Here is a 26,376-nt window from a genome sequence, read left to right as displayed (position 1 = left end):
GCTTTTATGACAATCAGTTATTTCTGTGATATTTTCAATTAATAATTAAACCTTAATTTTGTTCTTTGTGCAAGTTTATTATGATGCTCATTTTACTTTAATTTAGGAATGTTTTCCTTATACATAGTATTCATTTGAATTTTGAAATATTAGTTATAAATGCTTCATTTGGTAGGTATTTTATTTAAAATTTTCTTAAATATTAAAAACAAATATTAAGTAATTCACCTTTGATAATTTTTATTTTTCCTGGCAGCTAGCATTGGATATGTGGAGGAAATTGATGGTTGAACCACTTCAGAACATCCTTATCCGAATGCTGCTTCGAGAAATTAAAAAGTGAGTATTGTCATTTAATTTCATGAGGAAATTATAATTTGTACTTGAAATAGTTTAAAATAATATAAAATTGCATGGCTTTTAAGTATAGATAGGCTTTTTTTTTTCCTGTAAGGAGCCTCATTTTATATCTTAATATCAGTATTTTAAAATTGCTTTATAATCCTTTTTTTATGGGGGGTGGTCAGATCTTTGGTCTTTACTTATTACCTGATATAGTGAGTAAATGAACAAGTCCTTGAAAGAAGTTATTTGTTTTTCTGTCCTGTACCCTTTTAAACCTTCCAAGCAGTGCTCACTTGATTGACAGTATTGTCTCAGTTTAAATTCTGACAAGGATAACAACACATTCAAGAAAATAAATTCTTCTAATTCGTTAGTTTTTTCAGAGCCCCGTGTAAAATCAGTAATTTGCCTATTATTGTGAGATAATTTAAGGGGGAAATGATGTCCCACTCATAGCACAGAGTGGTTCACTGTTTTCCTAACTGTTGTGTGATCGGGTTTGGGACAGAGGAAGTTTTTCTGTGGAGTTCAGAAAAAGAACATCTTTGGCTCAGTTTTGTCCTGAAAGATTTTTACTAGACTTCAGCTATAGAAATTCAAAAACACTAAAAGTTAGTCACACAGACGCATGTATAATAAATTTCAGGTTAATGTAACTGAAGTTATAGAAATTATTTAGACCAGTGAATTTCATTGTGACAATGGGTTACTCCATCTGAATTTGCTTTCCAAAGCAACAAATGGTTCTTACTGTGGGATTCCTAGTAGGAAATAGGGGTTTAAAAAAAATAACCACAGGGGCCTCCCTGGTGGCGCAGGCGGTTGAGCACAGCCCTGTGAAGCTGTCCGCAGCCTCTGTAGCTCCGGTTCGATCCCTGGCCGCCAGCGAGGGTCCCACGTGGTGTGACAGACCTCTCCTGCCACACCTGCTTCTCCCCTCAGCAGTGTTTTTCGTCAGTCTGCCTGTTCTGTTCCCCGCTCTGTCTCTGGTGAATCCTCTCACCCTCCTGTGCACTTAGCCTGTACCCCGATTCTTGTATAAATAAAAATAAATCTTAAAAAAAAAAACAAAACAGGTTGAAGGTTTTTTTTTAGTTTACTTAAAAGATATTGAATGTTGTGTTCTTGTAAATATAGCATTCTTTACATATCATTCATTGAAGAGGCATAATTCTTATTTTTGAGGTGGCACAAATTAGACAACTTTTTTTCTGTGAATACTTTCACTAGGAAATTTAACTATAAGCTATTTTTCTGTAAAACAAATTTGTCATTTACTCTTTTAATAATTGCATTGTTTCCAAAGATAGCAAGACAGAGAAAAACAGTGTACAAGTTTTTATCCTTTCTCTTTTTTTCTGCTAGACTATGTTAACTAAAAGAACAATCCCAACAAGATTTGTAGGTTTTACATCAATTCCAAAGAGCACCTGCACCACTATGTTTATAGCAGCACTATTTACAATAGCTAAGCTTTGGAAACAACCCAAATGCCCAAAAATAGATGACTGGATCAAGAAGATGTGGTACATATATACCATGGAATATTACTCAGCATTCAAAAAAGATAAACACATGCAATTTGCAGCAACATGGATGGCGCTGGAAGGGATCATGCTCAGCGAAATAAGCCAAAAAGAAAAAGAAAAATACCGGATGGTCTCACTCATAGCAGGAATCTAGAGGACTTAAATAAGGGACCAGGAAAATGAATAACTATAAGAAAGTGAAAATCAAAATCAACAAAAAACTATGAACCAGAGATACTCTATGGGGGTAGGGGGCGGGAGGGGAGGGATTGGGTCAAAATAAGGGGGTTGCAATTGTATGGGGAATATAAAAATAAAATTTATTATAAAAAAAAGATTTGTAGGTTTTAATATAGTATCTCTTGGTAAGAAATAATTAATATTTTCCTTTACTGGCAATTCAGCTGTTTTATATTAAAAGTATAATGAAAATATTGTTGTAATTTTCTAGTCATACTTTTATGAATTGTCTCTTGTAAACATACTAGTAAATTTTTCCTAAGTGTGAATATTTGTTAAAAAGGAATTAAATGAGCTTACTGACTCCAGAGATGGCCCCAGTAAGCTCCTGACATGGGTGAAGGGCCTACCTCTGCCCATCAGAAGACCCATTTACATCAGCACTGGCCCCCAAAGCAATGATAAAACACAACACACAGCAACCTCAGTTGTCAAGGGAATAATACAGCACAGAGAGATAATAAATCTCCAGAACCCAATCATAACACATGAAGATTTGTTCTCTGTACCATACATAGTGTCCAAAATTGCGATCATAAAGAAATGAAAGAAAACAGAGCACACAGAAAAGCTCCCACGGTTATATGAGAACACTCACAAAAACAAAAGAATTTCCTGAGAAACAAAATTAGCAAACAGAAGATTGAAATTGAGGCTTTAGATAAGAAAGTGATGGAAATGCAGGATGTAAAAAGATCAATAGAGAAGATAACAAAATTCTGGAGAAAGCTGTGGACATTGAATAAACCAAATGGAAGAATGATTCAGTTACCTTGAAGATGATAATGTATGAAGAATCCAGGACGAAGAAAAGAGAGATCTGAATTAAAGAAAACAAATGAAGAAACACTTGAAGAATTACCCTGTTGTAGGAGGAAAAACAATAGAATATAAGCACCCCAATCCTCTGTGCCCCAGAAATGGAACAGAGGAACATACACAAAGAACTGATCAACGAAATATTGATACATAGAACCACAGAATTAAGGACAAGAAGGCAGCAACAGACTTTCACATATCAATACTAACTGTAAATGGACTTAACTCACCAATTTTAAGGCACAGAGTTTGTAGTTGAAGTAGGAAACAGAATCCAACTTTCTGTTCTCTTCAGCAAACAAACCTGAGCTCCAAAGATACACATAAGATCATAATAATGGGTTGGAAAAGAATCTTGCAAATAAATGGGTCCCAAAGGAAGGCAGCTATGACCATACCATTGTCAGACCAAATGAATTTCCAGCTATAAAAGGTAATGGGAGACACAGATAGACACTGTATAATGATTACGGGACCACTACATCAGGAAAACATAATACTAATTAGTATATACTCATGAAATAAAGGAGCACCAAAATATATAAGGCATTTCCTATCAAATCTGAATACAGACATTGGCAGGGGACTTCACCCCTGTTTCACCAATGGACAGAGCGATGAGACAGAAAAGTAATAAGGGCACATTAGCCTTAAAAAGAATTAGACTACCTATAAGAAAGTTGATAGACATTTTTAGGATACTGCAGCCCCCAAAAGATGAATACACATTTTCCTCAAGTGTACATGGGACATTCTCTAGTATAGACCACATACTGGGTCACAAGACAAGTATCAGCAAATTCATAATCTTTTGGATTTCTTTATTATATAAGTATTAAGAGTGCTTTTAAATATATTAAAGGCTAGAAAATATTAGTGGTAGCATGAGGGAATTCCTTTGTGTGATAAAATAGTTTTAGATCTTGAATATGTTGTTGGTGCCCTGAAAACTAGATTTGTGATAAAATTCCAAGGAATTCCTCGTACACAAGAGTGTCTCTAAAAACAGTGAAATTTTAGTTAAGTCCATAAATTATACCAATATCTACTTCCAGACTTCAGTATTGTAATAATTATGAAAGATGTTACCATTGAAAAAAACTAGGTGTATAGTACACAGCACTGCTTTATATTATTTTTGCTACTTCCTGTGAGACTATGATTATTTAAAAATATTCATAAAATGTTTATATGGCCCATAAAATGTGAATATCATTTTACCTAAGATTTCCTTTTCTCTCCTCATAAGTAATTACAGACAATAATTTGGTTGTATCTCAATGTATAAGTACATTGACTTTCATCTTTTCGGGAGGAATCTTTATATTTAGGAAGATGATGTGAACTTTGGAACCTTCTCATATAAAAATATTTGGTATTCATATGCACACAAAACAGAAATAGAATCATGCCATCCATCTTGAAACCCTTGCATGTCCTATTCCCTCCTTTTCTCCAAAAGTAACCTCTACCTCTGTCCTGACTTTTAAGGTGGTCCTTCTTTCTCATCCTTTATGGTTTTACTCGTGTGTGTGTGTGTATTCATAGACTATATTATCTATTACTCTATGTTGTTTATCTTAAAGAGTTTATATTTGAAATGTTTTAATCGACTGGATTTGCCTTCTGTCCTCTTTTCTCCCTTGTAATTTATTTGTTGATGAATCCTGGCTATTTGATCTTTAGATTTTTTTTCCATCATCTGCATTTGGTTGATTGCATTCATGAGGTTCATTTAAATATGTTTCTTTGTCCTCTGTATTTCCTGCAAATTGACAGTCGACTGGCTTACTGAGACTCAGGTTGCTTCCTCTAGGAAAGCTCTTTCAAAATATATGATTTTTTTTTCGCTTTTTTAAAAATTTAAGCACCCATTGATACAAAATAGCAACATCTTTTCCTTTATTGAGATTTGTAAAGTGTTACCACTTTAATTCTGTCATTTTATTTTGAGTTTTTACGTGGAATAATTTTATAAAGACATGCTTCCCCATATCTACTGTTTGGTTTCTCAGTGATAAAGTTCATGTAGGAAAGGCAGAATACTGTTTGTTTTCTGCATTTTCTTTCTTTTTTTTTTTATAATAAATTTTATTTTTATATTCCCCATACAATTGCAACCCCCCCATTCTGACCCCAATCCTTCCCCTCCCGCCCCCCACCCCCCAAAAAGTGTCTCTGGTTCATAGTTTTTTGTTGATTTTGATTTTCACTTTCTTATAGTTATTCATTTTCCTGGTCCCTTATTTAAGTTTTCTAGATTCCTGCTATGAGTGAGACCATCCGGTATTTTTCTTTTTCTTTTTGGCTTATTTCGCTGAGCATGATCCCTTCCAGCTCCATCCATGTTGCTGCAAATTGCATGTGTTTATCTTTTTTGAATGCTGAGTAATATTCCATGGTATATATGTACCACATCTTCTTGATCCAGTCATCTATTTTTGGGCATTTGGGCTGTTTCCAAAGCTTAGCTATTGTAAACAGTGCTGCTATAAACATAGGTGTGCAGGTGCTCTTTGGAATTGATGTTTCTGTGTCCTTTGGGTAAATACCTAGGAGTGGAATTGCTGGATCATATGGAAGCTCTATGTTTAGTAGGTCCAGAAATCTCCACACAGCTCTCCATAGTGGTTGGACCAGTTTGCACTCCCACCAACAGTGCAGAAGAGTTCCTTTTTCTCCACACCCTCGCCAACATTTGTTGTTGCTAGTTTTTTTAATATGTGCCATTCTCACTGGTGTAAGATGGTATCTCATGGTAGTTTTGATTTGCATTTCCCTGATGACAAGTGATGTTGAACATTTTTTCATATGCCTGCTGGCCATTTGCATTTCCTCTTCAGAGAAGTTTCTTTTTAGCTCTTCTGCCCATTTTTTTGACTGGGTTATTTTCTTTGTTGTTGTTGAGTCTCATCAGCTCTTTGCAGATTTTTGTGATCAGTCCTTTATCATTAGTGTTGTGTGCAAAAATGTTCTCCCAGTTGGTGGGGTTTCTCTTTGTTTTTGTTATTGTCTCTTTTGCTGTGCAGAAGCTCTTTAATTTGATGTAGTCCCAGCTGTTTATCTTTGCCTTCACTATCACTGCTTTGGGTGATGTATCTGTAAAGATGTCTTTGATATGCAAATCACGTAGTGTTTCGCCTATATTTCCTTCTATATATTTTATGGTTTCAGGTCTTATGTCTAGTTCTTTAATCCATTTTGAGTTGATTTTTGTGTATGGTGTGAGGTAGTGGTCATATCAATAGATGCTGAGAAAGCTTTCGACAAAGTGCAACACCCATTCATGATAAAAGCCCTTGAAATTCTTGGGATACAAGGAACATACCTCAGCATCATAAAGGCCATCTATGAGAAGCCAACAGCCAGTATCATTCTCAATGGTGAAAAGCTGAAAGCAATTCCATTAAGATCTGGAACAAGACAAGGATGCCCACTCTCACCACTGCTTTTCAATATAATACTGGAAGTCCTAGCCAGAGCAATAAGACAAGAGAAAGACATCCAAGGAATCCGAATAGGAAAAGAAGAAGTCAAACTATCACTATTTGCAGATGATATGATAATATACATAGAGAACCCCAAAAACTCCACGGAAAAACTAATTCAACTAATCAGTCAGTTCAGTAAAGTGGCAGGATACAAAATCAACACGCAAAAGTCAGTAGCCTTCCTATACACAAACAATAAATCTGAAGAAGAAGAAATCAAAAAAACCATCCCTTTTATTATTGAAACAAAAAAAATCAAATATTTGGGAATAAATCTAACAAAAGAGGTAAAGGACCTATACAAAGACAACTATAAAACACTGTTAAAAGAAATAGAAGAAGACACAAAGAAATGGAAAGACATCCCCTGCTCATGGATTGGAAGAATAAACGTTATTAAAATGGCCATCCTACCAAAAGCAATATACAGATTCAATGCTATTCCAATCAAAATTTCAGTGTCATTCTTCAAAGAAATAGAACAATTATTGATGAAATTCATATGGAATCACAAAAAACCCCGAATTGCCAAAGCTCTCCTGAAAAAAAAAGAAGGGAATGGAGGCATCACACTCCCAGACTTCAAACTATACTACAAAGCCATAATCATCAAAACTGCATGGTATTGGAACAAGAACAGACATACAGACCAATGGAATCAAATAGAAAATCCAGAAATAAACCCACAGATTTATGGTCAACTAATCTTTGACAAAGGAGCAAAGATTATGCATTGGAGCAAAGAAAGTTTGTTCAATAAATGGTGCTGGGAAAACTGGGTTGCTACATGCAAATGATGTTTTCTGCATTTTCTTTACCCACCTGTCAGGTTAATGAGTTGTTTGTTAGAAAGTAACCACTTAGCTTTCCCCGCCTCAATATATCATGATGAACTTATAGACTTAAATATATTTAATTCATTTCTACTCATTGTTTTAATTTATTAAAGTTTAAATTTCCTCTCTTTGGTTAGTTGGTGCAAAGATTTTTGATATAATCCTAGTCATCTTTGATAATTTTCTTACTGTCTACTATATAAGGTTGTTCCAGAGTTACGTTGTACATTTTCTTCCCATATATGGTAATCAATTACTCAATGAAATACTTAATTTTAAATAAACAAATGATATATAAATGCATCTTTAAAAGGCTTTCCATATTCTAGATTCTTTCCTTAGTCTCCTTCTCCATGGAGCTAATTCCTGTAATCATTTGGTTAACTGTCTTTCTGAACCTTTACCTATGAATTTTTATACATGTTTACAAAGATAAATATAAAAATGCAGAATATTGTCGTTTTCTTTTTTAAGTATTTGATTTTTTTTCTAGCTTAAAAATCAAATGATTATACTCAATAACTTTTTTATTCAATTATATATTTTGGTAATTTTTCTATGCTTGTACATCAGCTCTACCTTATTCTTTTTTAACTGCTAAACAATATTTCATGCAGTTTTACCTCATTTTATTAAACTCTTTTCTTGGTGCCATGTATTGGGTTTCCAATTTTTCTATATGTGCTTTAAATCATACACATTTGAAGTCATAGACTACATGCTTTTAGAATTTTGCCAATTTGCCTTAGTATCTGTACTTCCATAAGTAGAATACAATACCTGTTTCTCTGTTACTCACCAATACTTCATAATTTCAAATCTTGCTAATCTGAGGGAAACATTTCCTTGGTTTCCCACTATATGAGATGGTAGTAGAGGAGCCTGGGAGTAATCTCAAGTGAGTCCCACAGCAGTCTTCTTGATGGAGAGGATTTGGGTCCCTCTGGGATACCACCTTCTCTCAGATACCATACTTACTGCTCCATGGGGGGACAGAAGAGCTGCTGCTTATAACCTGGCTTCAAAAATCAGCTTTTCCTAATAATGTAGCTGGTTTTGTTAACCTTATATGCATCCAGCTTTAAGTGTATGCTAATTCTTGCCTGTCTTCCTCTCCTTTTTCCCTGCCTCTCCTTGTTATTCTTTTTGTAGTTTTATTTTTCTAGGTTATCTATCAATAGTATTCTTTCTGTCTTTTTTTCAATTTCTACAAGTCTAATGGCCTCTGTTAACAATAAAGTACTATGTCCTGTTGTTTCTCAGATTTAGAGTGGGTATAGGAGGGTGCATTTGGCTTACTGACACCCTGTTCTCATTTTAAACATAGAGGTAAGTGAAGGTTTCACTAAGAGATTAATTTGTCCATTGTCCCATATCAATATCAGGACTTTTGAGAGCTCCAGCTTAACTTTTAATGACCATCACAAACCTGTTCTGCTGTCTGAGTTAAATGCTTAGTTACTCAGTTCTTAACCTTAATTTAAAAAATCACAATTAGTACTGTTTTGATCTCTTAAAACTATTCTCCTCTTTAAAATATTGAAAATGCTTCTTTTTTTGCTCCTCTCAGAACTTACAATACTAGCTAATGTTTATTCATAATTTACTCATGAACCAGGCAGTGTGCTATTGCTTTCTTGGATTAACCTTAGAGTACCGCATCCTCATGAGGTGTAGGTATTTTATGATCCCATCTTTACAGAAAAGAAATTTTTTGAGTACTCAAAGATTAATAAACTTCTACCTTAGGTGACATTTAATGCAGTCAGACAGAATGCAAGCCCATGCCATGTGACTCCAAAATCCTAGTTTTAGGGCTATGTTTAACTCTTCTGTCAGTCCCCCGTATCCCAGCTGAGTGGATTCTTTAACATGATGATTTCATTATGATTGTTGTATGCATTTTTTCACTAGTTTTGTCAAATCAGTAATAAAACCATATTTCTAAAAATTGTTGATATTCTTTCTTCAGGGCTCATCCTTTGGAACCTGTGTTTTTAAGATGAGACTAGAGTTGACCAACTTAGTGCTTTTGTATTACTAACTTTTATATTACATTATAAAACTATCATTTCATAGTTTATTTTCATTATATGTTAGCATAATAGAAATGCAGTGTGATGATTTTATATAGTCCTTTTTGTTCAGATTAAATAGTTATGCTTAAGAGTTTTCTGAGTTCATATATGATTTTTATAGCAAAAACAGTTTAATTATTAAGCACTAAGAATATCAATGATTTTTCTAGGCAGTACCTTATTTGATTCCAGCTTATCTGGGATTTTTTGGGATGAGAGACAAATGACAAGCTTGCTGAGACTAAAAGGAATATTATTCCTGGTACTGAGCAGAAACAATAGGATTTGGTCATGAAAAGAATTTTAGGTTACTTGATTTTCCAAATATTCCAATATTTCTCATCTTGACCTGTTTCATTTGGTCCTGAGTTAAAAGACTGATGTTTTTCAATAGGTTACATCATTATTTTACTAGATTTAATGTGAGCTTATGAAGGAACTAATGGAAGATGAACAGAGGAAATGAGCTATGTGATCCTAGAAGTAGTCATTGATCTTATTAATGTCAAAATGTAGACGTATCTAAGATTCTGTGACTGACAGAATTATTCTAGCCGTATTAATTCATGTACAAAAAACTTTTCCCAGGATATCCAGGTAATTAAAGGAAGAATGAAAGAGGATTAGAGGGATGCAGAGGCAGGGAGGGACACTAATTTACAAAGGTAATTGCCTCACTATTTTTCTTAAATGTAGAAAATCTTTATATTCTAGTATAGAAAGCAAGCGGCTTTTACTAGGGAATGGTAATAATATATTTTCTGTTGCTATTTTTGTAAAATAATTATTAATTTAAAGAAAAATATTTTGAAGCAAGGTAGGAGATTGTTAATAAAATGGTAATAAAATCTTTGAGTGTATTATGGTTTGGATTGAGTATTAATCCTGGTGTCAGAAACTCCCATTTTAGGACCAGGCTATTTTACTGTGGCTTCAGGCAAACTATATTTTACCCTTCCATTTTTCTGTTTCTGTAAATAGAAAAACTGATGTTCACCTACATTTCTCATTTTGATTTTAGATTTGCATCACAATACTACCTTTGACTAAATTGGTACTTAATCAACTATCAATATTTGAAGTGATTTTAGATCCCTTTGCAACTATAAAGAAATATAAACATACTAAAAACATATCTCACTAAATTTCTAAATAGAGAAATAGCTTGTGCTTGAATGGGAAACAACTTGGGGACTCTGGCAGGTCTCTAAAAGAGAGAACAACAGCTTTTAGTCAGTTCAATGAGTGATGCATTATATAGAGTGTACCTTTGAGAAATGCATACCATCAAATTACTGCAGGGATACTTGTAATAGGTTCAAAGACTGAGTTCTCAAGCCAAATCCTCTAATAATAGAATATAGTAAGTGCAATTCAAATATTCTTAACCCTCCAGTTTCATAGTCTTGAATGCATGGACTCTCATGTACTCTAAAATGAAAGAATTATTAACTTAGTATATTCATACAGTATGTTTTATTTATGGAAATATTTCAGTTGTGGTATGAAAATTATTTCTTAGCATCATATGCATTGACCTTTAAATGCTCTATATGCAGTATAAATGTTTTATAATACAATTAACTAGCCATATTTTGGTATGCTTCCATTAATTAATTATATTCTCAAGAATATTTTGTGTTATACCTTGTTTTAGTGATCGTGGTGGAGAAGACCCAAACCAGAAAGTAATCCATGGGGTTATTAACTCCTTTGTTCATGTTGAACAGTATAAGAAAAAATTCCCTTTAAAGGTAAAAAACTTCCATTAAATATGTAAATAAGCAGACCTTTAATTTCTTAAATTATTTGTTCTAATTTTTAAAAATGTGATTTTAATTGATTTGTTTAGTTTTATCAGGAAATCTTTGAGTCTCCTTTTCTAACTGAAACGGGAGAGTATTACAAGCAAGAAGCTTCAAATTTATTACAAGAATCAAACTGCTCACAGTATATGGAAAAGGTAAGCTTGAAAATGTATAACATGTTTTCTTAATATATCTTTGATGGAAAAAGGTTCTCTTTGATCATTAGTCTGAGTTACTAATGTTTACCTGTTGATTAATCATGAGAAAAAGCGCTGTTCCATTTTTCATCATGGTTATTGCTTTATGCAAAATACTGATTGCTTGATTTGTTTGTCTCTAAAATATATATATATATTTATATTCTTTGCAAAATAGTAAACTATAAATTTTGTTTAGTAGGTATGTTTAGAAAATAGGATAAGTGTAGAAATTTGGCATTTGGGTTTTTATTTTCCTTCCTTTAAAATAGAAGATAGGGGGAAAGAAAAATATAATTCTAGGCATCTGTTGAAGATTTTAGAAGACTGATAAAAACCTCCACAGAAAATTTAGCCAATCATTAAACCAACACATATTGATTGCCATATTTTAAATTCCCTGTATATTTTCTCAGTAAAAGAATAGTCATAAATTCAGTCATCATATAAGATATATTAGAACTTCAACCCAGTTTTTTTCATCTACATTGTTGGATTTCAAGCTTCTGGTTATGGGATGCTTTTTATTAATTTAGCCAAGAAATATGAAATGTTGTAATTGGAATAGTTATAATTTGTCTTTTATAGAATGTAGGTCAAGAGATATCAGTGCTTGTTGACACAGTTGTATATTCCACTAAGCCCAGTTCTGGAAGACTGGGTGAGTTATTTGATTCTCTTCCTACTTTGTCACTAATGAGCTCTGAGACCTAGGACAATTTTCTCCATCTATTAAGTGCAGGTTACACTAAGTCAGTGCTGCTTTGCTCTGAGCCCTTTTTGCATCATAGATACTTGTTAAAGAGTCTAGATCCAGTCCTGAAAAGTGCATTCAGCAGATCAGTGATACATATATTCAACAATGGAAACAATCCAAATGTCTATCAGTAGTAGAAAAGATAAACAAAGTGTATATACATAAAGTGGAATAATACTCAGTCTTAAAAAGGACTAAAGTCCTGATATATGCTATAACATGAATGAGACTGAAAACATGCTAGGTAGAAATAGCCAGACACTCAAGGACACATTTTGTGTGGTTCCAATTATATGAAATATCCAGTATAGGCATATCCATATAGATAGAAAATAGATTAGAAATTACTGGGAGACAAGACTGGAGAACAATTGCTTAATGGTCACAGTTTTTATTTGGTGTGATGAAAATGTTTGGAAATAGATAGCTGCACAACATTGTGAATTTAATTAAAGGCTCTGAATTAAACACTTAAATGGTTAAAATGGCAAATTTTATATCATGCATATTTAATCATAATTAAAAAAACAATAATAATGTAATATACCAAAAGCCGTAAAGTGGGTAAGTCATATGATATGTAAGTTATATCTCAAACTGTTGGAAGAACAACCATGGGATATTGTTTGGAAAATAGTGTTTATAACAGCAGGTCATTTAATTAACAGCCTAATTAATATAGCTTTCATACTTCCCCTTTTTAGACCGTTCCTCTAGTTTTGGCCTTCTCTATCAAGAGGATTAGCGGCTATATGAAACCTTCTATTGAGACACTCCAACCTTATCTTTCTTTTGAATGTCCCACAGACCCCCACCCATTATCTTTGTTTAATTATTTTCCTTTCTTACTCCCTGTCATTTCTCTCAGACCTATACTCTTAATTCCTGTTGCATTTAGTTAATCCACAAACAGATTAAAGTCACTTATAGTGTGCTATAAATAACTAATTGTTTCAGCTACTGTGGAAATCCGTATGGAGGTTCTTCAGAACACTAAAAATGGATATACCCTCAGTAGATTCTAGGAATCTACCCAGAGGACACAGAAGCACTAATTCAAAAGGAAACCTGCACTGCTCTGTTTACTGCAGTGTTATTTACTATCACTAAATTATGGAAACAATCTAAGTGCCCCAGAACAGATGTGTGGATCAAGAAGATGTGGTACATATACACAATGGAATACTATTCAGCAATCAAAAAAGAAAGTCAAGCATGCCATTTGCAGCAACATGAATGGAGCTAGGAGGGATTATTCTAAGTGGTAATTCTTAGTGTGAGCCAGAAGGAGAAAGAGGAATGTCAGACGGTTTCTCTTATATGTGGAATGTAGAGAAACCAAAAAAAAAAGGGACAGGAAAAAAGACAAAACTTGCAAGTTGACCATAGATCTGAGGCAAACAACAGGGGGAGGATGAGAGGAATCAAAACAGGGGAAGGAAGAGCACAAGAGACTGTAGTGATGGATCACGAATGCAATAGTGATGGGAGAACCACCGGAACTACAACTGAGGATATAAATCAAATACCATCCAAAAATTAACAAAGATATAAGAAAATAAGTAGAGAAATCTGAGAGGGGATTACCTATTATTCTAGGTCATCCCCTAGAAGGGATGACCTATTATTTCCCCTCTTAACAGCACCTTCTTATGCCCAGGCAACCTCAGTAATACTCCTCAAATATTTGAATGTTCATAATTCCCTGAGACCAGTGAAGTTCAGAAAATCTGGTTACATAGAATCACATTTCAGAATGTTTTTAAAGCATAAACATTTATATTTGCGTGTGCGATGCTATCTAGATTTTCAATCCAAATTTACTTTTGTTTTTAGGGAGAAATTAGCCAGGTTCTCCGTTGTTTTTTATTGGCTGGTTCTTATTAACCAGTTATTATTTGTAGCTCAGTGCTTTTTATCCAGGATAAGCTTTAACAGTTGATCTTGATTGATACATGACTATGAGTCAAATAAGTTTTTTTTTTTTTCATTTTAATCTACCACCTGGCAGAGAGTTAAAGGAAACAAAAAGTCTTCAGTTATCTTTAATGGAATGAAAACATTTCTAAATGTAAGCTATTGATATTTACCCACAAATTATTGAATAGCTGTTGATTAGCTTGAATCAAATAGAATACTAAAGGTAGATGTGAGTTCCAAGTGAGGAAAAGGTACATCCTGCTTACAGAATGTTCATCTCATGTCTTCTGTGATTTAATTGTTGTCATTGGTGATGGGGGCAAAGCACAAAGGTAGCATTCTGAAGACAATTTATCAGATTCCTCAGAATATTCTAGATTTCCTTTTATTCTGTCCTTCCCTTCTCTCTTTCTCCTAGCTTAATCTCTGAGTGAAGTAGTATAAAATATGCACCACATGCCCATTTTGACTTTCAAAAATTTGAATGAAATCTTTAATGTGATAGTTAACTATAATGTAAGCTGTTTACATTACATTTTATAAGAAGGAAACCCTATGTAATTATATTAATCTACTTGATCCAGTTTCTGTAAATTATTTTTTATTCTATAACACATAAATATTCATAAAGTGACCACCTGTTCTAGTTTTTAGAAATCATTACCTGCTGTTCCTGTTGCATATTAGGCAGTCTTTATGATAGAATGATGGGGTCAATGAATGAAGACTCAGTGCAATCCACTTCACTTTAGTTCTTGTCCATAAGACTTGGCAAAATATAAATGATATATAATACTTTAAAATTTTGAAATGATTATGGAATGTGGGTTTTAAATTGATTATGTAATCCTTATTGGTTACCTGGCCATGCTTGACTGAGCCATTAAAATTATGCTAGCTGAATTATTCACTAATACTATAGCTTTTTCTCATAATAGCTCATGACTGTAAAATATATTTCCAAAGGTCCTAGGTAGATTAAAAGATGAAGAAATTCGATGTCGAAAATATTTACATCCAAGTTCATACACTAAAGTGATTCATGAATGTCAGCAACGAATGGTAGCAGACCACTTACAGTTCTTACATGCAGAATGTCATAATATCATCCGACAAGAGAAAAAAAATGGTAAGTGATATCAGACATAAAGTGAGTAGAAATCTTCCAGCTTCTTTTGATTTCAAGCATATTTTAGTAATAGGCTCTAAAATATTTCATATGCCGTCTTACAAAATATTACTAATCTATTTTAAAAGATTTGGAAAGGATATTTTCAAAGTTTTCAAGTCAAAAGAAAAACTGGGAAAATGTGTTTGCAGATATTTTTATATATATTAAGGGCTAATTTTTTTTTAAAAGATATTTTTTATTTATACAAGAGCTGGGGTACAGGCCAGATGCATGGGAGGGTAAGAGGATTCACCAGAGATAAAGCGGGGAACAGAACAGGCAGACTGATGAAATACACTGCTGAGGGGAGCAGGGGGCGAGACAGGAGAGGTCTGCTTGTCCTGTGGGTTGCCCCGAGGCCGGCAGGGATTGAACCAGCACTGCAGAGGCTGCGGACAGCTTCACAGAACTGAGCTCAACCTCTTGTGCCACCAAGGAGGCCCCTAATTTTTTTTTTCTTTTTATTTTTTTATTTATTTTTTTTTAAATAATAAATTTTATTTTGGGCCTCCCCGGTGGCGCAGTGGTTGAGCGCTGGGTTGCGAAGCTGCCGGCGACCTCTGCGGTGCCGGTTCGATCCCCGGCTGCTCCCCGGTCACCTGAGGAGGGTCCCACATGGCGCGCAGACCTCTCCTGCCGCCCGCTGCTCCCCTCAGCAGTGTGCTTCGGTCTTTCTGCCTGCTCTGCTCCCCGCTCTGGCTCTGGTGAATTCTCTCACCCTCCCGCGCTTCTGACTGTACCCAATGCATGTATAAACAAAAACAAACAAACAAATAAATAAATAAACATGCCTCTATTAAAAAATAATAATAATAAATAAATAAATTTTATTTTTATATTCCCCATACAATTGCAACCCCCCCTTTCTGATTCCAATCCCTCCCCTCTCGCCCCCCCACCCTCCCAAAAGTGTCTGTGTTTCATAGTTTTTTGTTGATTCTGATTTTCACTTTCTTATAGTTATTCATTTTCCTGGTCCCTTATTTAAGTTTTCTAGATTCCTGCTATGAGTGAGACCATCCGGTATTTTTCTTTTTCTTTTTGGCTTATTTCACTGAGCATGATCCCTTCCAGCGCCATCCATGTTTCTGCAAATTGCATGTGCTTATCTTTTTTGAATGTTGAGTAATATTCCATGGTATATACGTACCACATCTTCTTGATCCAGTCATCTATTTTTGGGCATTTGGGTTGTTTCCAAAGCTTAGCTATTGTAAACAGTGCTGCTATAAACATAGGGGTGCAGGTGTTCTTTGGAATTGATGTTTCTGTGTCCTTTGGGTAAATACCTAGGAGTGGAATTGCTGGATCATATGGAAGCTCTATGTTTAGTAGGTCCAGAAATCTCCACACAGCTCTCCATAGTGGTTGGACCAGTTTGCACTCCCACCAACAGTGCAGAAGAGTTCCTTTTTCTCCACACCCTCGCCAACATTTGTTGTTGCTAGTTTTTTTAATATGTGACATTCTCACTGGTGTAAGATGGTATCTCATGGTAGTTTTGATTTGCATTTCCCTGATGACAAGTGATGTTGAACATTTTTTCATATGCCTGTTGGCCATTTGCATTTCCTCTTCAGAGAAGTTTCTTTTTAGCTCTTCTGCCCATTTTTTGACTGGGTTATTTTCTTTGTTGTTGTTGAGTCTCACCAGCTCTTTGCAGATTTTTGTGATCAGTCCTTTATCATTAGTGTTGGGTGCAAAAATATTCTCCCAGTTGGTGGGGTTTCTCTTTGCTTTTGTTATTGTCTCTTTTGCTGTGCAGAAGCTCTTTAATTTGATGTAGTCCCAGCTGTTTATCTTTGCCTTCACTATTACTGCTTTGGGTGATGTGTCTGTAAAGATGTCTTTGATGTGCAAATCACGTAGTGTTTCGCCTATATTTCCTTCTATATATTTTATGGTTTCAGGTCTTATGTCTAGTTCTTTAATCCATTTTGAGTTGATTTTTGTGTATGGTGTGAGGTAGTGGTCAAGCTTCATTCTTTTGCATATAGCGACCCAGTTTTCCCAGTACCATTTATTGAACAAACTTTCTTTGCTCCAATGCATAATCTTTGCTCCTTTGTCAAAGATTAGTTGACCATAAATCTGTGGGTTTATTTCTGGATTTTCTATTTGATTCCATTGGTCTGTATGTCTGTTCTTGTTCCAATACCATGCAGTTTTGATGATTATGGCTTTGTAGTATAGTTTGAAGTCTGGGAGTGTGATGCCTCCATTCCCTTCTTTTTTTTTTTCAGGAGAGCTTTGGCTATTCGGGTTTTTTTGTGATTCCATATGAATTTCATCAATAATTGTTCTATTTCTTTGAAGAATGACATTGAAATTTTGATTGGAATAGCATTGAATCTGTATATTGCTTTTGGTAGGATGGCCATTTTAATAATGTTTATTCTTCCAATCCATGAGCAGGGGATGTCTTTCCATTTCTTTGTGTCTTCTTCTATTTCTTTTAACAGTGTTTTATAGTTGTCTTTGTATAGGTCCTTTACCTCTTTTGTTAGATTTATTCCCAAATATTTGATTTTTTTTGTTTCAATAATAAAAGGGATGGTTTTTTTGATTTCTTCTTCTTCAGATTTATTGTTTGTGTATAGGAAGGCTACTGACTTTTGCGTGTTGATTTTGTATCCTGCCACTTTACTGAACTGATTGATTAGTTGAATTAGTTTTTCCGTGGAGTTTTTGGGGTTCTCTATGTATATTATCATATCATCTGCAAATAGTGATAGTTTGACTTCTTCTTTTCCTATTTGGATTCCTTGGATGTCTTTCTCTTGTCTTATTGCTCTGGCTAGGACTTCCAGTATTATATTGAAAAGCAATGGTGAGAGTGGACATCCTTGTCTTGTTCCAGATCTTAATGGAATTGCTTTCAGCTTTTCACCATTGAGAATGATCCTGGCTGTTGGCTTGTCATAGATGGAGGCCCCTAATTTTTTAAAAATACATTTAGGTGCTAATAAAAAGCAGGGGAGGGCCTCCCTGGTGGCGCAAGGGGTTTAGCACAGCACTATGAAGCAATCCATAGCCTCTGCAGCACAAGTTTAATCCCCTGCCAGCCAGGGAGAAACCCACGTGGCACAGCAGTCCTCTCCTGTCTTGCCTGCTGCTCCCCTCAGCAGTGTATTTCAGTCAGTCTGCCTGTTCTGTTCCCCACTCTGTCTCTGGTAAATCCTCTCACACCCCGCATCTCTGGCCTGTACCCCAGCTCTTATATGCATAAATAAATAAATCTTTAAAAATAAAAAGCAGGGGAAAAGCAAAGAAAAAAAAATGAAAATATATGGAAATGTTCAATATCATTCAAATTGGGAGAAATATAAGAATACAATGAGATGGTGTAATATACAGAGAAAATAGAAAGTAGAATATTTTAGAAAAAGAGAAAATAGTGGTAAGATTGTTCAAATAGTAGAGAATAATCATTAGAAGATATGTTCCAGACTACACAGAAAACAGTGTTGAAAGCACCATTGACTTGCAGATCCAAGGTAGTATACTCAAAATGCTAGGATTTTTTTCCTTCTGAAAATTGTACTATTAAAATAAGAAAAGTCAAGACAATTTTGAAGAACAGGATGGGAAGACTGAAGGATAGCATCACTTATCAAACCACAATAATAAGTACAATGAGGCCTTGATGCAAGGATAGACAAATAGAATAATAGGATAAAATAGCCTAGAAATAACCCATACATACATAGATACATGATTTAAGACCAAGATGGCACTATAGAACAATGGATGAAAGATAATCTTTTCAACACACAGTGCTAAGTCCCTTGGATATGCATTGGGGGAAAAAATTTGAATTTGATTTGTACCTCAGATACCAATAAGAAAATCATTCAGTTTCTTGTAGACTTGATCAACCTAAAAAGCATTTAACATTTCTAGAGATAGTATAGAATAACTTCCTGACCCTGAGATAGAGAAAGGCATTTTAAATAAAATATAAAAACTAGCAACCACAAAAGGAAGATTTGTCAAATAGAAATAAAAATAAAAACTTTGGATTATTTAATAATAAGACCATTGTACCATCAAAACATAGTTATAGGGTAATATATTTGCAATGACTGAAAAATATTTATATCCAAAATGTAAATTTGCCAAGAAATAGAAAGCTTAAAATAAAAACCATTTCACTGAAACATCATTTTCATGTATCAGTGGCAAAGATCAAAATGCTTGCTTACATGTTATTAGCAGGGATTGAGAATACCATTTGAAAGGCTCTGTCTATAAAATATAAGTTTTTGACACAGTGATCCCACTTCTAGGGATTTATACTACAGATATTCTTGCCTATATGCATGGTTATTAATTGTAACATCAAGAAATTGGAAACAGCCAGATTTCCATCAATTATTCAGAAATTGTACTGTAACAATATAATTGGAGTGCTATATAGATATAAAATATGAGGAAATGCTCTATGTGCTGATACAGAAATATAAGTTAAAATGTTGTGTTCTGCAGTTTTAAATAATACATACAATATGCTATACTATTTACATAAACGGAACAGAGCGCAGAATATTTGTATTTGGTTGAATATGCATGAAATATCTTTGAAAATAAATAATGATAGTGTTGCTTTCCCATAATGAGGAGGATTGGGTAGTTGGGAGATAAGTGTGGGAGAGTTTCTCTGCATACTCTTGTAATTTTGAAATATATTAAAATGTTTTTTGAACTATTTTGAACTTTTTTTTTTTTTTTTTGGGTGGGACCCTCGCTGGTGGCCTGGGATCGAACTAGCGCTACAGAGGCTGTGGGCAGCCTCGCAACCCAGCGCTCAACCACTGCGCCACCAGGGGAGGTCCTGAACTGTTTTGAACTTTGATGATCAGATTTCTTTTCTCCCCTCAGACATGGCAAATATGTATGTCTTACTTCGTGCTGTGTCCACTGGTTTACCTCATATGATTCAGGAGCTGCAAAATCACATCCATGATGAGGGCCTTAGAGCAACCAGTAATCTTACTCAGGAAAATGTAAGTTGTATAAGGAATTGGGAATATTTTTCTTAATCACGTTAACATTGAGTTTTCTTTTATTTACTGATTTAGCAGATTAAGGTCCTAACATGCCAACAAATGGAAATATCTTTTTAAAAATGTTTTAAACTTTGTTGGGCTCATCAAACTATTAGTAAGTAAGTAAAAGACACAGCCCTTTCTTTTTAGTCACATTGATAAGTTCATCTAGTAAATGTTAGTTTCACAGAAAAATGTTTTTCAAATAATTGTGTTCCTGTGTAGCTCCACTAATACTTAATTGTTGTGGTAAAGGTATTAATTAATGGTAATATGTAGTAGACATCTTAAAATTTGCTTTTTTTATATATACACTCTGATTTTGGTAGTCCGGAAGCAAATTTCAGTTAAAACCATCTTGCCTATATGTATGATTGCCACCCAAAAATCTAACACTGACCTCATGTCTCTAATACTCATCTTTCTCAAGAATTGCCTTCTAGTCAAATGATTATTTTTTTAAACTATTATTTTATTGTATTAAAATACATGCAAACATAAAACTTGCTATTTTAATGATACAAATGCAGTGATTCTATCCCAAAATAATTGAAAACAGGAATTCAAACAGACATTCATACACCAATGTTTACAAAAGTGTTACTCACTACAGCCTAAGTGTGAAATCAATACAAATGTCCATCAGCAGATGAGTGGATCAATGAATTGTTGTATATTTGTTCAATGGAATGCTATTCAGACATGAAAAGAACTGAAGTCCTTATATGCACTACAACATGGGTGAAATTTGAAAACTTGAAAATAATTTACTAACTGAAATAAGCTAAAATAAGCTGTCAAATGATTATTTATAACACGATATTTTTCCTGTCAAAGTCTGTTCCTAAATCTTCAAATTTTTTCATATAGTTTTCTTGTTATGACTAGTGATAGTTTACAGTAAGACAGAAATGACATGAAATATTCACTTTTCGAAGTAGAACTGTTTGCTCTTTATAATGCTGTAATCTATGTATAGACATTTGTTCAGGAGAATTTTTTAATGCTGATTCACCTTAATTATAGATTTGTCTTTGGCAAATCTTAGATTATGTGTTTTGTCCCAGTAAGGAATAAGTTTTCAATTTTTGTAAAATAGTTTATATTATTTAGGTGTATTGATTAGTTTATATTTATTTTATTTATTTATTTTTTTAATAAACTTTTTTTTTTAAGATTTATCTATTTATTTATACAAGCACTGGGTACAGTCAGAAGCGCGGGAGGGTGAGAGAATTCACCAGAGCCAGAGCGGGGAGCAGAGCAGGCAGAAGGACCGAAGTACACTGCTGAGGGGAGCAGCGGGCGGCAGGAGAGGTCTGTGCACCATGTGGGACCCTCCTCCGGTGGCCGGGGAGCAGCCGGGGATTGAACCGGCACTGCAGAGGCTGCGGGCAGCTTTGCAACCCAGCGCTCAACCGCTGCGCCACCGGGGAGGCCCCTGATTAGTTTATATTTATTACTTTTTATTAGTAAATAGTAATTATTACTATTTATTAGTAAATAGTTTATATTTATTACTTTTACAGATTCAGAATATTCAGACACATTAGCTCAGAGTCTGATGTAAGGGAATCAGCAAATTGAAATACGTGTTTTCTTTTTTTAATAGACTCAAACAATTTTAGCTGACTTACTTAAGTCTTAAAATTAAGTAAATAAATTAAAAAAGAGAGATTGTAACTTGTAACTTAACACCAGAGAGAAAGTTTTTAGTTGGTTCTTTTGGCAGAACTATAGTCCTGCATTTCTGGTTTTGAATGATACCTGAATTTCAGCATCAAATTTTTAGAGTTTTTAAGACCATCTTAGCTAAGAGAGAGTGTGTGTAATATTAATTTACTTGGGAAAAGCTTTCTCTTAATTAAACAACTCCTTAGTAAGTCTGATTTTACCCTTGAACTGCTTAAAATGTGATTTTGTACTTTGTAATTCTTATTTTTAGATGCCAACACTATTTGTTGAGTCAGTTTTGGAAGTACATGGTAAATTTGTTCAACTTATCAACACTGTTTTGAATGGTGATCAGCACTTTATGAGTGCATTAGATAAGGTAACTTTTTAATGCATAAGATATTTCTCTATATTTCTATTTAATCATCATTCTTTAGGCATTTTTCAGAATGGGGTTTCTAATTATGTGATTTCTTATCTAGACATCAAGATTAACTTTAATTTAAAGTGTGAAAACTTAAATTAGCAACTGTTTATATACTTAAATAATATGGGTTTTGAATTTCCTATGAATATCCTATTGTATATAAGTTAATTGTTATTCAGCATCTTCTGAAATACATGTAAATGTTAATATTCTTAGTACTGATTTTTCCTTTGAATATAATATTTAGGTCACTATATTTGAAACAAAAATGAATATAGCCTACAGATTTTAATTTTGGTATATATTTAAAGGAAATTTGCTTGCGTGTTTGAAGATTTAAAAATGTAGTTTCGTTTTATATATCAAAAATCAGTAGTAAGTTATAAAGAGTATATTTCAGGAGGAGTAAGATAAATAATATGTAATTATCAAGAATACTGTCAGAGGAGTTTATATAGTGTTAGATATGAAAACAATATTAACAAACTACCACAAAAATGCTGTGTTTTGTGTGGGGTAGTAATTTTTGACAGAGATTGTAGCATATATTGACCCAGATGTACTTTTACCCTGATACTGGTGGCTAATTACTCTTTTCTCTTTAGGCCCTTACATCAGTTGTAAATTACAGAGAGCCTAAATCTATTTGTAAAGCACCTGAATTGGTAAGTTAAATGGCTGTTTAAAAGTAATCTTATGAAAAATAAGTAGTAAAAAATGAAAATAGAATATCAAATTAGTTTGTTTTTATATTTGTTTTTAATTTGTTTTAATTAAGAATAAAAACAACTACCTACATTGTATACATTTTGGCACATATCTAAGGAATGCAGTAGGCTTTTTAAATAACTGAAGGAGAAAATATTCCATCTTACTGAGTTTGTATTTTAAGTATGTTTGCTTTGAAATCATTTGTATTATTTCTGTAAAGATGTCATCTGAAATCTAAAGGAAATTTGATAATTTTTGATAACCTTTTTAAATTTTACTTTGTGACTTGTATTTTAAGTTCTTTAGTGCATGATTGTTAAAACTAAGTTTTAGAATGGCAAAGACCCTATCTGTTGATCTTATTTTATATTGTTGCTGCTTTGTCTCGTTTGTGATATGCTATGTACAAAAGGGCCCTTTGTAAAATTTACTATCAATTTCTATTTGAGCTTGCGAAGTACTGTGACAACTTGCTAAAGAAATCAGCAAAAGGGATGACTGAAAATGAAGTAGAAGACAAACTGACGAGCTTCATTACTGTTTTCAAATATATTGATGATAAGGATGTTTTTCAAAAGGTAAGATGTATATTTTAGTTAACTTTGATTTTATTTCTGAACTTTAAATCACCAAAAAGGAAGTAATCTTTAAAAATATTTTTTAATATAGTTCTACGCAAGAATGCTGGCAAAACGTTTAATTCATGGGTTGTCAATGTCTATGGATTCTGAAGAAGCTATGATCAATAAATTAAAGGTAATGTAAGGCTTTGATCTGATAATGTAGAAATTATTCCACTAGCACATAATGATGTTCTTTGCTGCCTTATATGTGATAACAGGAAACAATTGCATTGATGACTTGTTAAATATATATTCATGTGGTGGGATATGTAAATACAATATTAATAGGATAAAATCTCTACATTGGTAGAGAATCATTCACATGATAAGGTATGTTAACTTTGCAATTAAATATACTTAAAATATACTTTTAAGTACAAATTTTGTAGTGCCATTGAATTTTTTTTTATTTTTACATTGTTTAGTTTACACACGGATGAGTTAAATAGTAGCTGATCCACATTTATCCTAAGAAAATAATTGAAATTTTTCTTTATTAAATAAAATGTATAGTTTTTTTAAAATGTGCTCCAAAATATCTTACAATGTTTTTGAAATAATATTACCATAAGATTTTTTGTGTCCTGAGATTAAAATCCAAATTTTCTGACCTAGTAATAACAGAGTTTTGAATAGATTTCTTCATTCTTGGGTAAATGGTATTAAAAATATGCCTAAGTACACTCCTTTTCTTACTCTTAGGTCAAATATTCTCACTTATCTTTCATACATATTTGATACTATCTGTAAGTTACAAGGTATCATACATGCAGTGATAGAGCATCTTGTATTGTTCACATAAGATCCATGTATTTATTGTTAAGTTTCTACTTTAAAAGGAAACTTGTTTCATAAAATGGTTTTTATTCATTTATTCATTTATTTAATGTACATTTAAAAGAAAGGAATTTTTGAAACATTTTGAATAGCTGCTTTGAGGAATAGAGAACTTTAATGTAAGTATACAAGCAGAACCTTTGGCCACTAACCTAGTGGTGGCAACATGTCCTTACTAGTCAATATGGTTTATTATTTTTCTTTTTAAATCATGTATTTTTTAAATTTTATTTTACAGCAAGCCTGTGGTTATGAGTTTACCAGCAAACTACATCGGATGTATACAGATATGAGTGTCAGTGCTGATCTCAACAATAAATTCAATAATTTTATCAAAAATCAAGACACAGTAATAGATTTGGGAATTAGTTTTCAGATATATGTTCTACAGGTATGGATATATGTTTTATTGTGGGCACTTGCTAATCATTTCAAAATTTATGATACAGATAGAGTTAATAAATGGATGCCTGGTTTTCACTCCGTGGATTGTGGCTTCTAAAGTCACATGTTTTATTGATTTTGAATGATAACGTGCAGTGATAGTATTAATGTTGATGGATTTTATCAACATTTTGAGGAAAGAAAAAAACATGCTTTACTTGTTTAAATTATTTTATAAATATTTAAAGTCAGATTTTTTTTTTTTACTTTTTTCCTTCCAGGCTGGAGCATGGCCTCTTACTCAGGCTCCTTCATCTACATTTGCAATTCCCCAGGAGTTAGAAAAAAGTGTACAAATGGTAAGTTTGTAAGAAATATGTTAGGAGACCTGATGAATTTTAATACTTGTCTTCATAGTATATCTTTTTAAATATTTTTCAGCATCTTTAAAGACTCATGAGAGATGGAAATATGTTCATACATTATAGTTACTTTGCCTTTTGGGAAGAAAGTAACTTGTTATTAATAGTAAAACTTAAATGCTAAAAGTGTAATACATGTCAAAGTATGTCTCTTAGTATTAGAAAATTGACTGTCTGCTCTTAAGTGATTTTAAATATAAAAATTTTGATAGTATGAGGCAGTTTAGAATCCATTATTTGCAATAATAATTTTCTAATTTATTTTAATTTTGAACCATTTTTATACCTCATTTATCCCTTGTAATAGTTATTTTTATTTCTGGGCTACAAGTTAGGTAAATATATGTGGAATGTACAAAAAAATGCTTTGAATTGGAATATTTAAGCCAAAGTTACTTAAGAATGTGACTGAATAGAAACCTTAAAGTGCTTACCAAACCCATTTTAGAGAGACTGTGGAGACTATGTCTTTCTCTAATAGCTTTATCATACACCATGCATCTCAGTCCAGTTAGTCCATGATAGCTGTACCATAGACTAGGTACCTTGTAAAAACAGAATTTATTTTTCACAATTCTGGAAGCCAGAAATGTGAGATCAGGGTGCTAGCGTAGTTGGTGAAGACCCTCTTTAGTTCATCATGGCCTTCCCATTGTATCTTCACATGGCGGCGGGGGAGCTCTGTGGAGTCTGTTTAGCACTGTTCCCTTTCATGAGGGCATAATTTAGGCACATCCTTAAGGTCCCACCTCCTGATTCCACAGCATTCAGTGTTAGGGTTTCAACCTATGACTGGAGGTTGGTGATTGGGTGGGGGGGGGGGCGGGTGTACACAACCTCTCAAACCCTAGCACTATACTATTCACTCAAATATATATACTGTATATACTGTTTTAGTTATTTTGAGTATATATGCAGAGTTGTATAATCATCACCTTAGTAAATTTTATTGTTTTAATCAAATTTGTCAGGGTTACATTATTACTTTTCCATAGGTACACATATTTCTTTTTTTTCTTCTAAGATTTATTTATTTATGTATACAAGAACTGGGGTACA

At 33.4% G+C, this 26,376-nt stretch overlaps 1 protein-coding gene across 2 annotated transcripts in view; it reads left to right on the top strand.

Moving 5' to 3' along the window:
- The window catches only part of CUL2 (cullin 2), a gene marked incomplete at both ends in the record, with an annotated part of 63,932 nt that overhangs the window by 16,340 nt on the left and 21,216 nt on the right, over positions 1 to 26,376 (top strand). Inside the window, 11 exons of one of the 2 annotated variants that reach the window (XM_084254391.1) lie at positions 257 to 339; positions 10,996 to 11,092; positions 11,191 to 11,301; positions 14,987 to 15,149; positions 20,073 to 20,197; positions 22,185 to 22,292; positions 22,946 to 23,005; positions 23,501 to 23,629; positions 23,721 to 23,807; positions 24,750 to 24,902; positions 25,177 to 25,254. In XM_084254391.1, coding sequence (XP_084110517.1) covers positions 257 to 339; positions 10,996 to 11,092; positions 11,191 to 11,301; positions 14,987 to 15,149; positions 20,073 to 20,197; positions 22,185 to 22,292; positions 22,946 to 23,005; positions 23,501 to 23,629; positions 23,721 to 23,807; positions 24,750 to 24,902; positions 25,177 to 25,254 — 1,194 coding nt within the window. The remainder of the gene's footprint in view (positions 1 to 256; positions 340 to 10,995; positions 11,093 to 11,190; positions 11,302 to 14,986; positions 15,150 to 20,072; positions 20,198 to 22,184; positions 22,293 to 22,945; positions 23,006 to 23,500; positions 23,630 to 23,720; positions 23,808 to 24,749; positions 24,903 to 25,176; positions 25,255 to 26,376) is intronic. The other variant, XM_084254390.1, reaches the window with a different exon arrangement.

Source organism: Talpa europaea, assembly GCF_964194135.1.
Source record: "Talpa europaea genome assembly, chromosome: 14".
NCBI lineage: Eukaryota > Metazoa > Chordata > Mammalia > Eulipotyphla > Talpidae > Talpa > Talpa europaea.
The sequence above is the reverse complement of the archived record's forward strand: the minus strand, read 5'-3'. Positions and strand labels throughout refer to the sequence as shown.